Source organism: Aspergillus saccharolyticus (assembly GCF_003184585.1).
Source record: "Aspergillus saccharolyticus JOP 1030-1 unplaced genomic scaffold BP01scaffold_43, whole genome shotgun sequence".
Lineage (NCBI taxonomy): Eukaryota > Fungi > Ascomycota > Eurotiomycetes > Eurotiales > Aspergillaceae > Aspergillus > Aspergillus saccharolyticus.
In genome coordinates this window covers 152,720-167,675 of record NW_020290653.1, presented here as the reverse complement: position 1 = coordinate 167,675, position 14,956 = coordinate 152,720, and the positions used below count along the sequence as shown (strand labels likewise).

General features: G+C 53.1%; 5 protein-coding genes across 5 annotated transcripts; 3 read left to right on the top strand and 2 right to left on the bottom strand.

The window, feature by feature from the left end:
• Positions 1-906: 906 nt before the first annotated feature.
• BP01DRAFT_386132 (acyl-CoA carboxylase subunit beta) lies at positions 907-2,744 on the bottom strand (the record flags this gene model as incomplete). Its single annotated transcript, XM_025577658.1, has 3 exons — positions 907-1,385; positions 1,471-2,053; positions 2,109-2,744. 3 exons carry the CDS (start codon positions 2,742-2,744, stop codon positions 907-909), a joined length of 1,698 nt encoding a protein of 565 aa, XP_025427740.1.
• Positions 2,745-2,914: 170 nt separating this feature from the next.
• On the top strand, positions 2,915-5,274 carry BP01DRAFT_360104 (putative pyruvate carboxylase). The gene has a single exon (XM_025575840.1). It carries the CDS (start codon positions 3,154-3,156, stop codon positions 4,948-4,950), a length of 1,797 nt encoding a protein of 598 aa, XP_025427739.1. The 5' UTR covers positions 2,915-3,153; the 3' UTR covers positions 4,951-5,274.
• A 288-nt stretch (positions 5,275-5,562) lies between these two features.
• On the top strand, positions 5,563-7,026 carry BP01DRAFT_304962 (putative inositol 5-phosphatase; the record flags this gene model as incomplete). Its single annotated transcript, XM_025572181.1, has 2 exons — positions 5,563-6,175; positions 6,212-7,026. The coding sequence occupies 2 exons, from the start codon at positions 5,563-5,565 to the stop codon at positions 7,024-7,026; spliced, it is 1,428 nt and encodes a 475-aa protein (XP_025427738.1).
• A 3,035-nt stretch (positions 7,027-10,061) lies between these two features.
• BP01DRAFT_360101 (uncharacterized protein) lies at positions 10,062-10,660 on the bottom strand. The gene has a single exon (XM_025575839.1). The coding sequence runs from the start codon at positions 10,398-10,400 to the stop codon at positions 10,074-10,076; it is 327 nt and encodes a 108-aa protein (XP_025427737.1). The 5' UTR covers positions 10,401-10,660; the 3' UTR covers positions 10,062-10,073.
• Positions 10,661-12,836: 2,176 nt separating this feature from the next.
• On the top strand, positions 12,837-13,115 carry BP01DRAFT_304968 (uncharacterized protein; the record flags this gene model as incomplete). Its single annotated transcript, XM_025572182.1, has 2 exons — positions 12,837-12,914; positions 12,990-13,115. 2 exons carry the CDS (start codon positions 12,837-12,839, stop codon positions 13,113-13,115), a joined length of 204 nt encoding a protein of 67 aa, XP_025427736.1.
• Positions 13,116-14,956: the final 1,841 nt, after the last annotated feature.

Sequence of the window (14,956 nt, the reverse complement as noted above, 5' to 3'; positions counted from 1 at the left end):
GCCTCGCTCGTTTCACAAGGCTAGAGTCTGGCAGCTGGAGTGACCGTGACTAAGTTAGGGCTCGCTGTGTCTGAAGCAGCCCAAGCGGTTGCATGCACCGTCTAGCGACTTTATGAACTTCTGTCTGTGACCACCATTCAGACGTCAAGCCCTAACTAGCCCTGAAATTTGGGCTTGAAACAAGCGCGACCACATCATGTTGATCGCATGCGAACAGTGCTTGCATCTACCAACAGAATGAGGCAGATGCTACCACGGGTAGGGCAGATAGACACGATTCGGCGGCGGCTGGACGCGGCAGGTTCGGAATATACGGCTGGTTTGGAGACTTTGGAGGGGGTTTGGGAGGGAAGGTTGAGGGGTGGTGGATTGGGAGGAGGTCGTTGTGAAAAGAGGGGTGAGGCTTTTTTTGACTTGGTGGTGTGTTGTCGTTTCTTAAGTGCTTAAGCACATAAGTATAAGTCTGCCGTTGATTGGAGGTGTCCATTATCTGATAATATTTGTTACAGACAACTAGCCTGCCCCTACTCATACACTTTAATATACCTATCCAGATAACATCACAAATCCTCCAGTCTACAGCAGCCAGAAAGCACTTCAACGCACCTCGCCCTCGGGGTCGATCTCAATGCCGACTCGGTAAGCAGTGAGCTCAAGCTTAATCACGAGAGTATGGACCCCACAGATGCAATGCAAGTACTCTGTGCTATGCTTCAGAGCTATTGGATGACTACTATTGAACTAGATCAATCGTGAAGTTTTTCTGCCCACTTAGTTATCACCAGGAACGACAAGACGTAAGCCGCATGAATAGCCTCTTGTAGCACTGTTCACAGGGTATGCCGATTAGAAGCACCAGAATACGTCATTCACTCCACAGCAGCAGCTACCCAATCCACCGCCGCCTCAAGCAAAAACAGGTCTAATCTTCCCCATCGCCCTATCCGCCAACCGCTCCTGCATCAGAACCTCATACACATGCCGCGCCCACGCACAGCACACGCGACGCGTATTCTTAGGATCGATAATCTCCTCCACGCCGAACGCATTAGCTGTGCGCACCGGATTCATCAGTCGCCGATACTCCTCCTCCAGCTCCTTGTAGAGCGCCGCCTTCTGACCCCGCTGCTCTGCCTCGCGCAGTTCCTGACGATGCGCCACCTCGATCCCCCCCTCCAGCGGAAGCGACCCCCATTGTCCGGAGGGCCAGGCGACCTGCATGACGGGATCGCGCGCTCCAAGCATCAGACCGCCGGCAACTCCGTAGGCGCGGCGGACGATGACGTTGAACAAGGGGGTGGTGGTGGTGAAATAGGTCTTGCCTAGCTCTACGCCCCAGCGCATCGTGGCGGTGCGTTCGGCGGTGGTGCCGATGGCGTAGCCGGCTGTCCAGGGGCGAGGTCAGTACATGCATGTACAAGACAAGTGGTTCGATTCGATTTGGAAGCACTAGCATAAAGGAGAACTCACGAACATCGATGAACTGCAGGACCGGCAGGTTCATCACATCACACAGCTTCAACAAGCGCGTCAGCTTCTGACTCCCCGCAGCATCCAACGCGCCCCCGTTGACCTCGCAATTGAGCGCGATCACCCCCACAGGACGTCCGCCCAACCGCGCCAGTCCCCCGATCGCCGTGCGGCCCCAAAGCGCCCCGATCTCGAACCAGGAGTCGCGGTCGACTACCGCGTTGATTATTGTCCAGGGATTATACATGCGTGTCTGTCGACGGGGGATGATCCGGCGCAGGGCCTCGTCTGCGCGGTCCTCTGGGTCCTCGGATTTGATGACCGGTGGCGCCTCACGGCCGGAGTTGGGTAAGAACCCCAGAACCGTGCGTAGCTGCTCGTAGCACTCGGATTCGCTGGCGGCGACATTATCAATCGTTCCGTTGGTGCAGTGCACCATGGGCCCGCCGAGCGTCTGGAAGTCCAGTCCTTCCTCGAAGGTGGCGCCTTTGACCACCTCCGGGCCTGCGTTGAACAGTGAGCCGACGTCTGCGGCCATGACGGAGAAATGGCAAGACACGACCCGTGCAGCCCCGAGGCCAATCTACCAATGATCAGCTTCGACTTTGCTCTCGTGCTCGTTCAGAGGGGTGACTCACAGCTGGACCAACAACTGCCCCCAGATTCGGAATCCCCTGGTTCAGCTGCTCCACCACATACTTATACGTGGACACATACGGCAAGTAACTGTATCCTGCCGACCGGATGAGCGTGACACTGCCTCCCCCGGAGCTACCATCGACCAGCTTCACTATCGGCAGCTTCAGGGCAAGTGCTAGCTTCTCGACGTAGATCGTCTTCTCGTGCGATGCACCGTCCGCATGCCCGCTGCGGAGAGTAAAGTCGTCCGCCGTGAGCAGCACACGACGACCACGGAGTGCTCCAATGCCTTGGACGTTGTTACTTGGAACGAACAACTGTGGCTCCTCGCGCATTGGATCGATCTGCTTCCACGTCACGGTGCCAGACAGTGACCCGATCTCCCGGAAACTGCCGGGATCGAGTAACGCATCCAGGCGTTCGCGCACCCATAACTTGCCGGCCTGCTTCTGGCGAATGTAGCCTCGTCGTGAGACATCTGGCGTGGCAGCGATTTTGCGCAGGGTGTCGATCTGGGCGAGAACATCCGAGTAGTCAGCCGGTAGGTGGGATGCGACCTGGCGTAGACGTTTTGACGCTGACGCTGAGGATTTGGGGGAGTCTTTCGCATTGCTATGATCGCTGTCACTGGGCATTTTCAAAGAATCAATAACTTGAGGAAATTGCCTTTCCGATTGTGGTGATATCAGTGGTCGCAATGGTGGGTTGCCCGTAAGTCGTGAGGGGTAACTTCTTCAAGGTCAGCCCCGAGGTCCGAGGATGAACCTCCACATCCACATAAACCACCAACCAGCAGCAAACCTACTACCACCAATCGAACCATCAACCATGTCACCACCACACCCATTTACACGACTGCTCGTCGCAAATAGGTATTAATCCTTTCTCATCAACCTCTACGCGGGCAACTGACAGAATAGAGGCGAGATAGCCGTCCGCATAATCCAAGCAGCTCGCGAGCTGTCACCGCCAGTTCAGGTACTCGCGCTCTACACAGAGAATGATCGGTCTCATTGTGATCTAGGCCACCCCCATCAGGAGATAATGCTCGCATCATCCGCAGCATACCTGGACATTCCGCTACTGATTCGTCTCGCGAAAGAGCACAGGATTGAAGCGGTGCATCCAGGGTACGGGTTCCTGAGCGAGAGCGCCGCATTTGCGCGCGGTATGCACGATGCCGGCATCACGGTTGTCGGTCCAGGGTGGGAGACGTTGACGCGAACCGGCGACAAGCTCCAAGCGAAGCAACTTGCCGTGGAGTGTGGCGTGCCGGTCTTGCCAGCCACACCGCATCCAACGGCGGATATCGCCTCAATCCAAAGGTTCGCACACGAGGTGCACTACCCCGTGATGATCAAAGCGGTTGATGGTGGTGGTGGGCGAGGGATACGTCTCGTCCGTGAGGACAACCAGCTGGAGCGCGCAGTGCAAGCAGCGATGGCGGAGTCGCCTTCGCGGACAGTCTTCGTGGAGAAGGCCGCCGTGGACGGCTTCCGTCATGTCGAGGTGCAGATTATAGGCGACGGACATGACGTCTGTGAGCTCGGGGAGCGCGACTGCAGTGTGCAGCGGCGATTCCAGAAAGTAGTCGAGCTGGCACCTTCTTTGATTCATGACCGTGCGCTTGTGCAGGAGGTGCTGGATGCAGCACTGCGCATGGCCCGAGCCATTCATTATCGATCCCTAGGCACTGTGGAGTTTCTGGTCGATGAGCAGCAAAGTCGGTTCTACTTTCTCGAGATCAATCCTCGTCTACAGGTTGAGCATACCATTACCGAGACGATCCACGGCATCGACCTCGTTCAAGCGCAACTGCAACTAGCGCAGGGGCATACACTTGCCCAGATCGGTCAGGTGTCTGCATCACTGGAGAAGCCCCGTCTATTTGCGATGCAACTACGTTTATGCGCCGAGGATCCGCACCACAACTTCTCACTCAGCACGGGCAAAGTGACAGAGTTCAGATGTCCCGGAGGCAACGGAGTCCGAATCGATACCCACGTTGACCCAACTGGCGCGAGTCCTACAACAGTCGGCACTCAATTCGACAACCTACTGGCGAAAATTATCGTGACGGCATCCAGCTGGGAGGCGACCGTGCTCAGAGCCCGTCGAGTGCTGGCAGACACAAACATCGGCGGCATCCGCACCAACCTGGATCTGCTGCGAGGAATCGCCGGCCACGCAGACTTTCTGTCCGGCAGAATTGACAACCAATGGCTGGAATCCCACCTACCGGAAGTCCTCCATATCGGCGGCAATGCGGGCCAAAGCCATCGCGTAGCAGCCCCGTCGGGAAGCAAGACATCGTCGCTTGCTGGCAACCCAGGATCGAACCCGCTGCTTCGCGGCGGCGACGCATGGTCTGTAGTCCTCGAGCCACTGCCATCTACCCAGCAACAACCCAAGGGCGACCTGCGTCATCATCTCCGGCTGACGCGCGTACTCTTGAACAACTTCCCCTCGTCTCTAGCAGCCGAGGTCGAGTACACCACGCCCACCTCATCCCACGCATACCGGCTCCAGCTGGCAGCCACCGCGACCGCAGCGTCCGCCGTGGTCTCATCCGCACAGAGACGCGGCGATATCCACAACCCTCGACAAATTGTCCTCCCGCTATCGGGCAAGCTGATCGAGATTCTAGTCGCGACAGGCGATCTCATCGCTAAAGACCAGGTAGTGGCATTCCTCAAGCAGATGAAAATGGAGGTGGAGATCCGGAGCCCCCGCGCAGGCCGTGCGCAGTGGGTGTATGAGATGGAAGACGAGGAGGACGAGGTAGCAGAAGGTATGCTCCTGGTCGAGCTGGAGGATGATTCGTTGAAGGGGAAACTGTAGCTTTGCGGGTTCTATTTAAAGGTCGCCCGCATTCCAAATGCGCACATTCTGTACGCCATCGAGTCGAGCGAGTCTAGAATTGTTCTAGAGCGAGTTCCTGCAGACTGCCACGTACCTTGTTCACATATTTCCATGGTTCCTTGCGTTGGCCGAATTGTGGGACTGGGGGGATAAATATAGCCGATCTACGTGCCTTTCAAACGTTCGATCCAGAATGGAATAATGCAGTGCCTTTTGTGGATGAGAGACAGGATCGATGTGTTGACTGGAATGAAGCGGCCTTCGACAGTCCGTAATCAACGAGCGATAGATCTCGAACGGTGATGGAGTGTTGTGATGTGATGTGAAGATGTGATGTGTTGTGTTGTGTTGATGTTGCGATGTACTTGAGAGTAACTTGAAGCGGCAGAAAGAAACGATGACCTCATCTGCCGCCCTGGCCAGCTCCCCCCCTCTCGAACGTCACATGCAGCAACAGCAATAGCAACAGCAGCAGCAGCAGCAGCTCTCAGTCAACACCTCCATTGTGTCCAACACAGTACGCTCGCCCTGCAATACAAACATCCAAACTACAACACATACGCAGAAAATACCCACAGTACCTGATTCGCCATGGACGCACTCAATCTCTACATCCTCACCTTTAATTGCGCCCGCAACCTAGTCGACGTCGACCGATTCGCCCATCACTTCTTCGACTCCCTCCCGCTCACCGACGAATCCAGCACTACCTCATCCTTCCCACCCCCGGACCTCATCGTGCTCTCGCTCCAAGAACTCGCGCCCATCGCCTACGCCTTCCTTGGAGGCTCGTTTCTGACCCCGTACTTCGACGCGCTGAGCCAAGTCGTGAATCGCGCGGTCGCGCAGCGCTGGGATGACGTACATTACGTCAACATCGTGACGGACAACTCTGGGATGACCGGGTTGATGGTGTTTGCCCGGTCGGACGTGGCAGAGCAGGTCGCCGGGCTCGAGACGGCGCGGATAGGCTTTGGCTTCCAGGAGATGGGGAACAAGGGGGCCGTGGGGGCGCGGCTGGGATACCTGCCCTCATCCCGGCAACCAGAGAACAACCACACAGGAACGGAAGCACCACCACCACCACAACCCGTAGAGTTGACCTTTGTGGCGGCGCATCTCGCGCCGATGGAGTGGGCGGTGGAGCGCCGGAACGCGGACTGGCGCAGTCTGGTCGAGCGACTGGTCTTTGAGCGTCAGGACGGTCGGCCTGTCGATGCTGGTGATGTGGGCTGGGAAGGGTCTGGCGGGACAGAGGCAGACGAGGGTGGATTGGAGGAGAGTGCACCCCTGCTCTCACGGGACTCTACAACGGCTGCGCCGGTCGGGCAACAACAACAACAACAAACAAATCGCCGGGGCGTCTACGTCCCTACAAGCTACCTCTTTCTGGCTGGAGACCTCAATTACCGGACGGCGGACAGACCGCCGCGTCCGGGTGATCGAGCGAGCAGATTCCCGCGGGTCAATGTAGAGACGTCGGACCCCCGCCATTACTCCCATCTGCTGCAGGAGGATCAGCTGAGTCGGGAGATGGGCGAGTCGCGGTGCTTCCACGGACTGTCAGAGGCGCCGATCAGATTTCCCCCGACGTACAAGTACAGCCTGGCGGCCCGTCACGCCGTGAGCAAGGCGACGGCGGCGGCGGGCGACGAGGGATTGTCGCAGGAATGGCAGTGGACAGGGACCCGATGGCCCAGCTGGTGTGACCGTGTGCTATACCTGGACCAGCCCGACCAGCCCGTCCGGCCGTTGAGGTACGATGCGCTGCCGCTGTTCGCCACCTCTGACCATCGTGCCGTCGCGCTCACGGTCTCCGTGCCGGCCCGGCCAATGCGACAGACGGACGCGCTGGCCCAAGCCCAGCTGCCGGCGGCCCCGTTCCCGATCGACCCGGAATGGGCGCGTAGACGAGATGCGGCGCGGAGAAAGGAGCTGGTGGTGGGCTGCGTCGCGTATCTCGGGCTGACCTGGGAGGGCAATGGGGTCTTGTTGGCCACGGTGGTTGGGCTTTGCGGTGCCTGGCTCGTGCTTCGCTCCCTGGTGAACGCCTGACTAAGGCGTCAGCGTCGTCGCAGGCTTAGTCTCGAAGAGAAACTCAGAAACTGCAACTCGAAACACCGCTCTCCCTGCGCGGAGCCCTGCCCCATGTCAATCGGGCGGAGGGGGGATAAGTCGAGGCCCAGGGGAAGACTGATCTTCGATCCAGCCGCCGAGACAAACGAACGGGAGCGAATCCGTGTAGTGTACCGTTCAGGTTCAGAGCTGTTCCTCGAAAAGAAAAAAAAAAGCACCCCCGCGACCGTTCGTTCGAGTTTCACGCTCAAACAATGGACTCTGTGTCCGGCGAGATTGGCAACCTATTTTTCGGCCGTAGGAAGTCAGTCTCAGCTAGTTTGGTTATTTCTCTGCCCGCAACACGAGACAAGACATTTAGTTAGATCCTGCTCTCTGCCCGACCGACCGAGTTCAGTCTCGAGTGAGTCGAGTCGAGTCGAGTGGGCCGCACAAGATCGCCGATGTCGCGCGCACATCATCCATGGAGATCCGATGCACGATGCACACACACACACACACACACACACACACACACACACACACACACACACACACACAACCTCCTCGCTCTAGAAGCTGCCCATTGCGCTTCTAGTCCCGATGCAGCAGGGCTAGGTATCCGCGAGTGGTCAGTCAGGTCAGGTGAACAGACAGAAAAAAAAAATCCCCATCGATCTAGACCGGGTGGACCGTCACACCCATCGCAGAAGAGCACAGCAGCAGCACAGCACAGACAGGCAATCGTCGCATCGCGGCTCAAACAAACCAGGAGGTCAGCGCAGCCAGCCATCCGTCGGTCAGTCAGTTAGTTAGACTAAGATCTGAGTAAGATTTGGGAAATCCACGGTCATTCCGAGCTGAGACGGCCTCATTCTTCCGTTGGGTTCACCTTGTTTAGCGGGAAGATAAATCACTTAATACCGTAAGGTACGGAGTAGTCATGATGCACACTCTGTGACTCTGTACAACCATCCCATCCATCACATGACCATCAACACGGAAAAAAAAGAAGTAACAAAAAGCGAGACACGGACCCGGAGCGGAACCGTTACAGAAACAAAAAAAAAAAAAAATAAGTTAAAACCTAACGAGTTCGGCCGGGGGGTTTGAGAAATCGGCGACGGGCTGAGATTTAGCCTCGACGGTGGAGAGTGGAGCGCAGTTGTGGTTTAACTGAGTAGTTGGGGCAGTGGGAGGAGGAGCACTTGCAATTTCGATAAGCTCTCTCTTTTTCAGTTTGACTGACTACTGCAGACACATACTGTAGACATCAGAAGTGATTCTCGAGCCTATTACAGACTTTCTTTTTGAGTTGACCTTCCTACTGGGTAAGACAGGTAGCAGATTCGAAGTAGTGAATGGACGCATAGCATGCAGGAATATCTATTGGAGGAGAGATACAGTACGGAACAGAGGCAGCAGGCCAAGCAGGCGGGCAGTGTACATACTGCACCTACTAACTACTAGTTACCTAGGTAGTGAGGTAACTTAGTTAATTGTACATATTACATAATATATACACATCCGAAGAAGATTAACTGAGTGTTAACAAAGTAAGTGTCAGGTAGTTAGTTACCTTGAAGGCTTACAGGGTACAAACCAAACCAGAGACCCAGGGACTGCTTAGTTACTTGACACCGACAATAGCAAAGGGTCTGGTCTAACTACAGGATCTCTATCGGATCCCAGGGCCCCGCCCTCCCTTCATCAGTGGACACCGACAAGGCAAAGCGCAGTAACTCTACTAGGAAGCAGGGACAGTGGGCAGTCGCTTACGATGACTCAATACTACAACACAACACAACAAAAGTCTTACCAGCAAATGGACTTCGGGAGTAGTACAGGAAACCAAGTTGGGAAGCGAAATTTGACCCTATCTGCATTTTCCTGAACGGGTAGTTTTAATGAGTCTGGTCTACGCGCAATCGGGATTAATTAGCCGTGATCAATTCCATTTTCCAACAGCTTCAGCGACAGGGCTTGGAGGTTGATTTGCTGGTGGTTGATTGATAATTTGATAATTTGATTTTTAATCAATGGTTGATTGATTAACGGAAAATTAAGTAGTTTTTCTTCAATTGATGGAGGGCCATCGTACGACGGCGATCCCTTTTTTGACGAGATCGTCATGGTGGCGGTTGGAAGTGACGAGCTGGCTTGAGAATTGAAAGAACTAACCGGGAAAATACCTAATCATCATCATACCCAATGCATATGCCCCCGGTTCGCTGAGCTGCAAGCTGGCTACTGTACCTCGACTCCGTCCGTACCTTGGAAATTTACAGGGTCGGTAGCTAAACCCGGACCCTGGGCCTGAACGGTAAGACTTGCCGAATTGCGGTGAGCTTGAGAAAATTTACATCTACTAGTTCTCAAGCAACAAAAAAAAAGGAGAGGATGTGGAATGCCGGGATGATGTGGCAAGGTATGTAACTTAGGATGTGTATGGGTGGGTGGATGTTGTATGTCAAAAGTGCAGATCGGGAAGCCTCCAATAAATAAAGAGATCGTTCTGGAACGAACGATGGTCGGGAATGAGGGACTGTGATTGTGACATCCAGCCCAAGCATGGACTGCCCATCACCGTTCAGGCACTGTAGCACTGCGCAAGGCCCGCCATCGATGATGATCCCATGGAACAACTACTGTACGCGGTAGGGAAAGAGGTGTCTGTCTGTCAAATGTTGTGTGGCACATGATTTGGTTGGGCTTGGGGGTCAAGTGACTTAATCATCGTTGATATGGTCCGCAAATCGAAAGTTCTGGACCTTCTCACCGGAATGTTCGTTCGACCTTCGTAGAATTGAGTGTCATTATCCATGTTGAGTTGCTGTAAGTTTGTGCCTCGGGATGAAGCAACAATGAGGCTCGGGACCTTCGCAGAGGCCAATCACAGTCACAATATAATCCCTGCAGCCTCTTTCGTCGAAGACTGTCCTTCAAGGCTTGGGGGAGGCTTGGAGGCTTGGATGACCTTAAGTATTAGTCTCATGCAGTCATGCAGTCAATTCTACCGATTGACCAGGATTAATTCCTGGTCGGAATTACGGGCTTGAAGTGACGGCGGGCGGCGCTGACTGTTCCACTTCCACTTTTTGCCAATCCTCACCACCGAGTCGCCGACTGAGACCGCGGTTACTCACGGTTGAACGAATCTGAACGACCATACCATGGTTTAACCCGTCAAAGATAGGTAAGGTATCTTCTGCAGTCAGCATCATCTTGGCTTGGCTTGGCTTGGCTGAACGGACAGGCCGGAAGACATACATACACCCTACAGAAGAGGAGGAGGAAGATGAACTGCCGATGTGACTGTCCGATTCCAATCCAATCAATCTCAACCATGAAAAACGACAAAGCTCCGGTGTCATCTCTTAACTACCTACCTAACCGACCATCTACCGCTATCTCCGACTCGCTCAATCAGAGTAGCCCGTCATTAATGTCATGCAGGGATCTTCAACAAACAGGACACACCTTTTTGTCAATGGAGTGGCATATCCCGTGTTTTCCGACAGCCGACTTGGTGCGGACCAGACATGCAACCCCGGGCCAAGGGGGACTAGACCCAAGGGGGGCAAAAATGGGAGAGACAAAAAAGGGAAAAGGGAAAAGTTGGACAGCAAGAGAGGGGGGAAACAAAAAAAAAAAGAAGAAAAAGAAAAAAAAATGGGGGGAGAGGGGTGGATTAGGTGGGGGAAAAAAAGAGAGCAAAGAGATTGAAGCAAGAGAAGAGAGAGAGAAGAAAAAAAAAAAAAAAAAAAAGGAGAAGGGAAGCTTAGTCGACGTTCCAGAAAGTGTGGATACTTCGACCTTTTGGTGCGACGGTTCGGCCCAAGATCCAGACTCTGAAGCTACGGCTCTATTAGCCCTCATCAATTCGAAACTCCTTGACGACGATGCATGACGGCTGGTCGATGGCCTTTTACCCAATGACGCTGTCGTCCGCTTACTCTGCCAGTTTTCACTAACTACAACTAAGTTATCTGCATGTTGACTGTTGAAAGTCAAGTTGAAGGGGACAAAAAAGAACGAAAATATTTGTTGTTTGTTCTAACAGGGTAGGGTCCACGCCGCCCTGCAATCATGTCTCTCTTCTTCTTCTTCTTCTTCTTCTTCTTCTTCTTCTTCTTCTTCTTCTTTTTCTCCCCTTTCCCGACTAAGTAGCTGGTAAGGCAACCCGTTGAAGTCAGTCAGGGGCCAAAAGACTCGTCTGCGAGTCATTCTTCCTCCAACAGTAGTTAAAAGCTGTTACATGGGGCAGAATGTGAGGCACGTCTGAGAACTCTTATGGAAAAGTATCAGATCATAGTCAGTAGGTAGTAATCAATCGAATTTTTGCTCTTGCTTGGGTCTCTCTTCCCGTCCCCTTCCTCTTTGGTTTCCCTTCTGGATCGTTATCGAACCTCCAACCGAGAAACACGGAATCCACTGTTGAGACTCCGGCTGCCGTCTACCGCCCAATGAACCTCATCGACGATGCTTAGGATCTCAAGCGAAGGGTTAGGTACTTGTTACGACTGAGCTGGATCAATGATGATTTGCCTGTTGTACCCATGTAGCTCCCCTCACCTCGCCACACACTTGTCATTGGCACCAAGTCAGGTACCAAGCAGTCAAGTTTGAAAGGTCGATTCGTACAACCGTGCCACCGGAGGCTCTCATTCGACGACTGACTGCATCAGAATAAATATTCTATACAGTCCGGGCTCCATCAACAGCCCCCTCCCCGTCCCGTGGCCCGTTAGACTAGAAGGCATGGAACCCAAAATTAATCTCCCTGGCTGGGACTGTGATGACCATTCGCAAAGCATACTTTATATTGTAGTTGCAATTGCGGTGATTTGATTGTCATTAATGCCTAACTAACCGTCCGACGGGACTCTCGCCTACGACTGTGTATGTAAACTGGTGTGTATCTACTGTGCACTCCGTACAACCCGCCTGAGTTCCCTAAAGTCCTAAACTTCTCAGGCTCGTTTCACATCTTGACACTAGATCTCCCGTTTCTCCATCCACAACGGATATAAATCATTGAGATCCCTATCGCTGCAATAAAATACCTTGATTTTTCTTTTAGTCCCTCTCTCTCTCTCTCTCTCTCTCTCTCTCTCTCTCTTGTCTCTCGCACGAGATTCCTCACTTCGATTCAGTTTCTTCACGGTGTGATAATTATTGATCGTTGATCGTTCAATTTTGGTCTCCTTCTTTCATCCCTTCCTTCATTCCTTTACGGTTGCATTTGACCTGGTCGCCGACATCCCGATTTATTTTTGTCCATTTTTATTCCTATTTTATCATTTTTTGTCTCTCTTTCGCCCCATCCCACCACCACCCACTTTAGTGGCGCAGCCCAACCTCAGCGCTAGAACCTCAACGGACCCCCGGCGCGGCGCCTGCGATTCCTTTTCCACCAAAACCACTCCCAATCGACCACCCCCCCCCTTGCTGGGTGTCGCTGCAGGACAACGGCCTTGCGATCTTGACGTAATTGCCCCGTGGCGTGGGAATTGGAGCTAATTTCCTTTGGGCCCTAAGATTATTATTGTCTATAACTGCCCTTACTTTTCTGGACTATTTTTTTTTGTCTTTCTTTTTCGGATCTTCTGGAATTTTTTTTTTCTGGGGTTTCCTTTTAACTTGGCTTGGTTCCGCTTCAAGTCACCAAATCCCCAGCCCTAGAAAGCTCCCTTGACGGGAATTCATTCAGCTCCAACCTGCAAATCATCAGTCGTGACCGTCTTCCAACCATCACCACATCCTACTCTTCCTCTCATTCAACTAAATAGTCGACTCGATTATCCACAATGTTCTCCTGTGCCAACTATCCTCGTGGCTGTCGTGGCCGTGTGAACATTAATGGCGGCAAATGCCCCGACTGTGTGGTATGTCCGCCCCGCGAAGCTTACTTCCAGTACTTCCTTCTACTGTTACCGAATACTGACTCGCGAGATGTACAGCAACTGAAGCTCCGTCACCCTCGGTCGACATCTCCCTTCGCTCAACCCAGAGATTACCGTCGAGCCCTGCCGTCCGAGATCCTGAATGATTCGCCATACAAGGAGATTATCGACCGCTGCGCATGATGAACGACCTGACGGCTACCGCATGACGAGCCGGGCGCAATGAATCTCTGGGATCTCAATCGATAGAATGGCAGGGGTCCTGCCGGCTGGGACCGATTCCGGAGGCCCTTGTGCTCTTTTCTCGTCCACTTTTCCTTGACTCTTTTTTTTCCCTTCTTAATCATGTGCTCGGACGGGACTGCATTTGTGGGAGTTTGGTGATCGATGCTCTTCGGGTTGATACCCCTGCGAGGGCGGCTTTGTCGCGGTTCGACCGAGAAATTTCGCGGCCGGACGTTTCTTCACTTCACTCTGCGCTCGCCTTCTTACACCAACGTCGTTTCGCCATCTCCGAACCATTCTCGGCTGTGGGAATAATGCGAACATACACGCATGCGACATGACTCTTGGGATTGTGCTTCGCATAGGCCATCCTGGATTACAGCATCGGGTCTGCTGAGATTTTTCTGGGTTGCTCTACTACGGCTGTTCGAGCAATCCAGGAAGGGGACCACAGCGGCGACAGTTATGGTCGGCCTGATTATCAGTCAATGAGCCAATGCCCAGAATGGTGCGAAGAAAGAAAATCACCGGCGCGCACGCAACTGGGAATCTCTGCTGCGGGCGGGCAGTGGGTGCAGGTGGAATTTTTTTTTTTTTTTGGTTTTTTCTCTTCTTACTATCCTTGACATCCCTCTTTTTATTCTCTCTCTCTCTCACACACTCATTCCTTTGTGCGTGGTCAACCCACGACTTCCTTTCGACATCGGCTTGTAATCTTACTCTTTGTCATGCCCCTGCTATTTCTTTGTTGTAATATGCGTCGGTCGATTTTACTCATACCCAATTCGGCCTACCTGTACGATCGAAGGTCTTTTCTTTTTCTTTTTTTTTTTTCTTTTTTGTTTGTCACATCTGAATATACCCTATTTCTCTTTCTTCTGATTATCTTATGATGAATTCTGTGCTCGAAGTAGGTAGCCGCTTTGAACCAAGAGCTCGCGGAGTTCCTGTTACGAAAGAACCTATGAAATGCCCGGAGATGTATAACTACTTACTAGGCAGTAGTGGCGGAGGAACTCGGTAAGGTATGGGAAGGTGCAGTGACACCCAAAAGGAATTTCTTCTCGATCTCCGGCTCCCCGATGCCTGTCTCGGGATCTGCCCTCGAACCCTGTTTCTTGTTCTGAACAGCTGATCTCTTTCTGGTCTGGGAGTCCGTGATGCGATGCGGGATGCGCTTTGCGTCTCACCACTGAGGCTGGTGGTTTGGTGGTACTGTACCTTGCGAAGGTCCATGTGACTGACACTCGGCCAGAAACCTGCAGAAGGACTGCTTTACGGAGTAGGTTTGGATTCGTTAGTTATGGATCATCATTAGTTAGTCAGTACACGTAGTAACTACTTAGTAAGTAGTCAGTGAATTACTCCAGAGTTGTTGGTTACAGTGGAGTGCAGTGCAACTGGCAGTCCCCGAATGCCATCCGTGCGTCTTCACCATCCGTCATCCGCGTCATTTGCTTCATGCGTGTGTGCCCACTGCGCACATCCCCCTCCCCCCTTCCTCGGCATTGCCCGCGACCGTTGCAGCTTGTCTTTGGCCTTGCCATGACTTTTGCAGTGGCCCAGGCTGTCCGCCTCGCTGACCTTGCCTGGCCTTGTCCTTCCGGTCACCCGTGTTAGAGAGTCAGCGTCAGAGTCAGAGTCAGCACGGACGGAAGTTGATGGTTCTACCGTCCTCACCGACTCTACAGTGGCTTGGAATAGTATAGAATTGTACTGCCTAAGTCCGTGTCAGCCTAGCATATCATGTTATACCTAGTTATGTTGTTTACTACTAAGTATCCCTATAACTTATACTT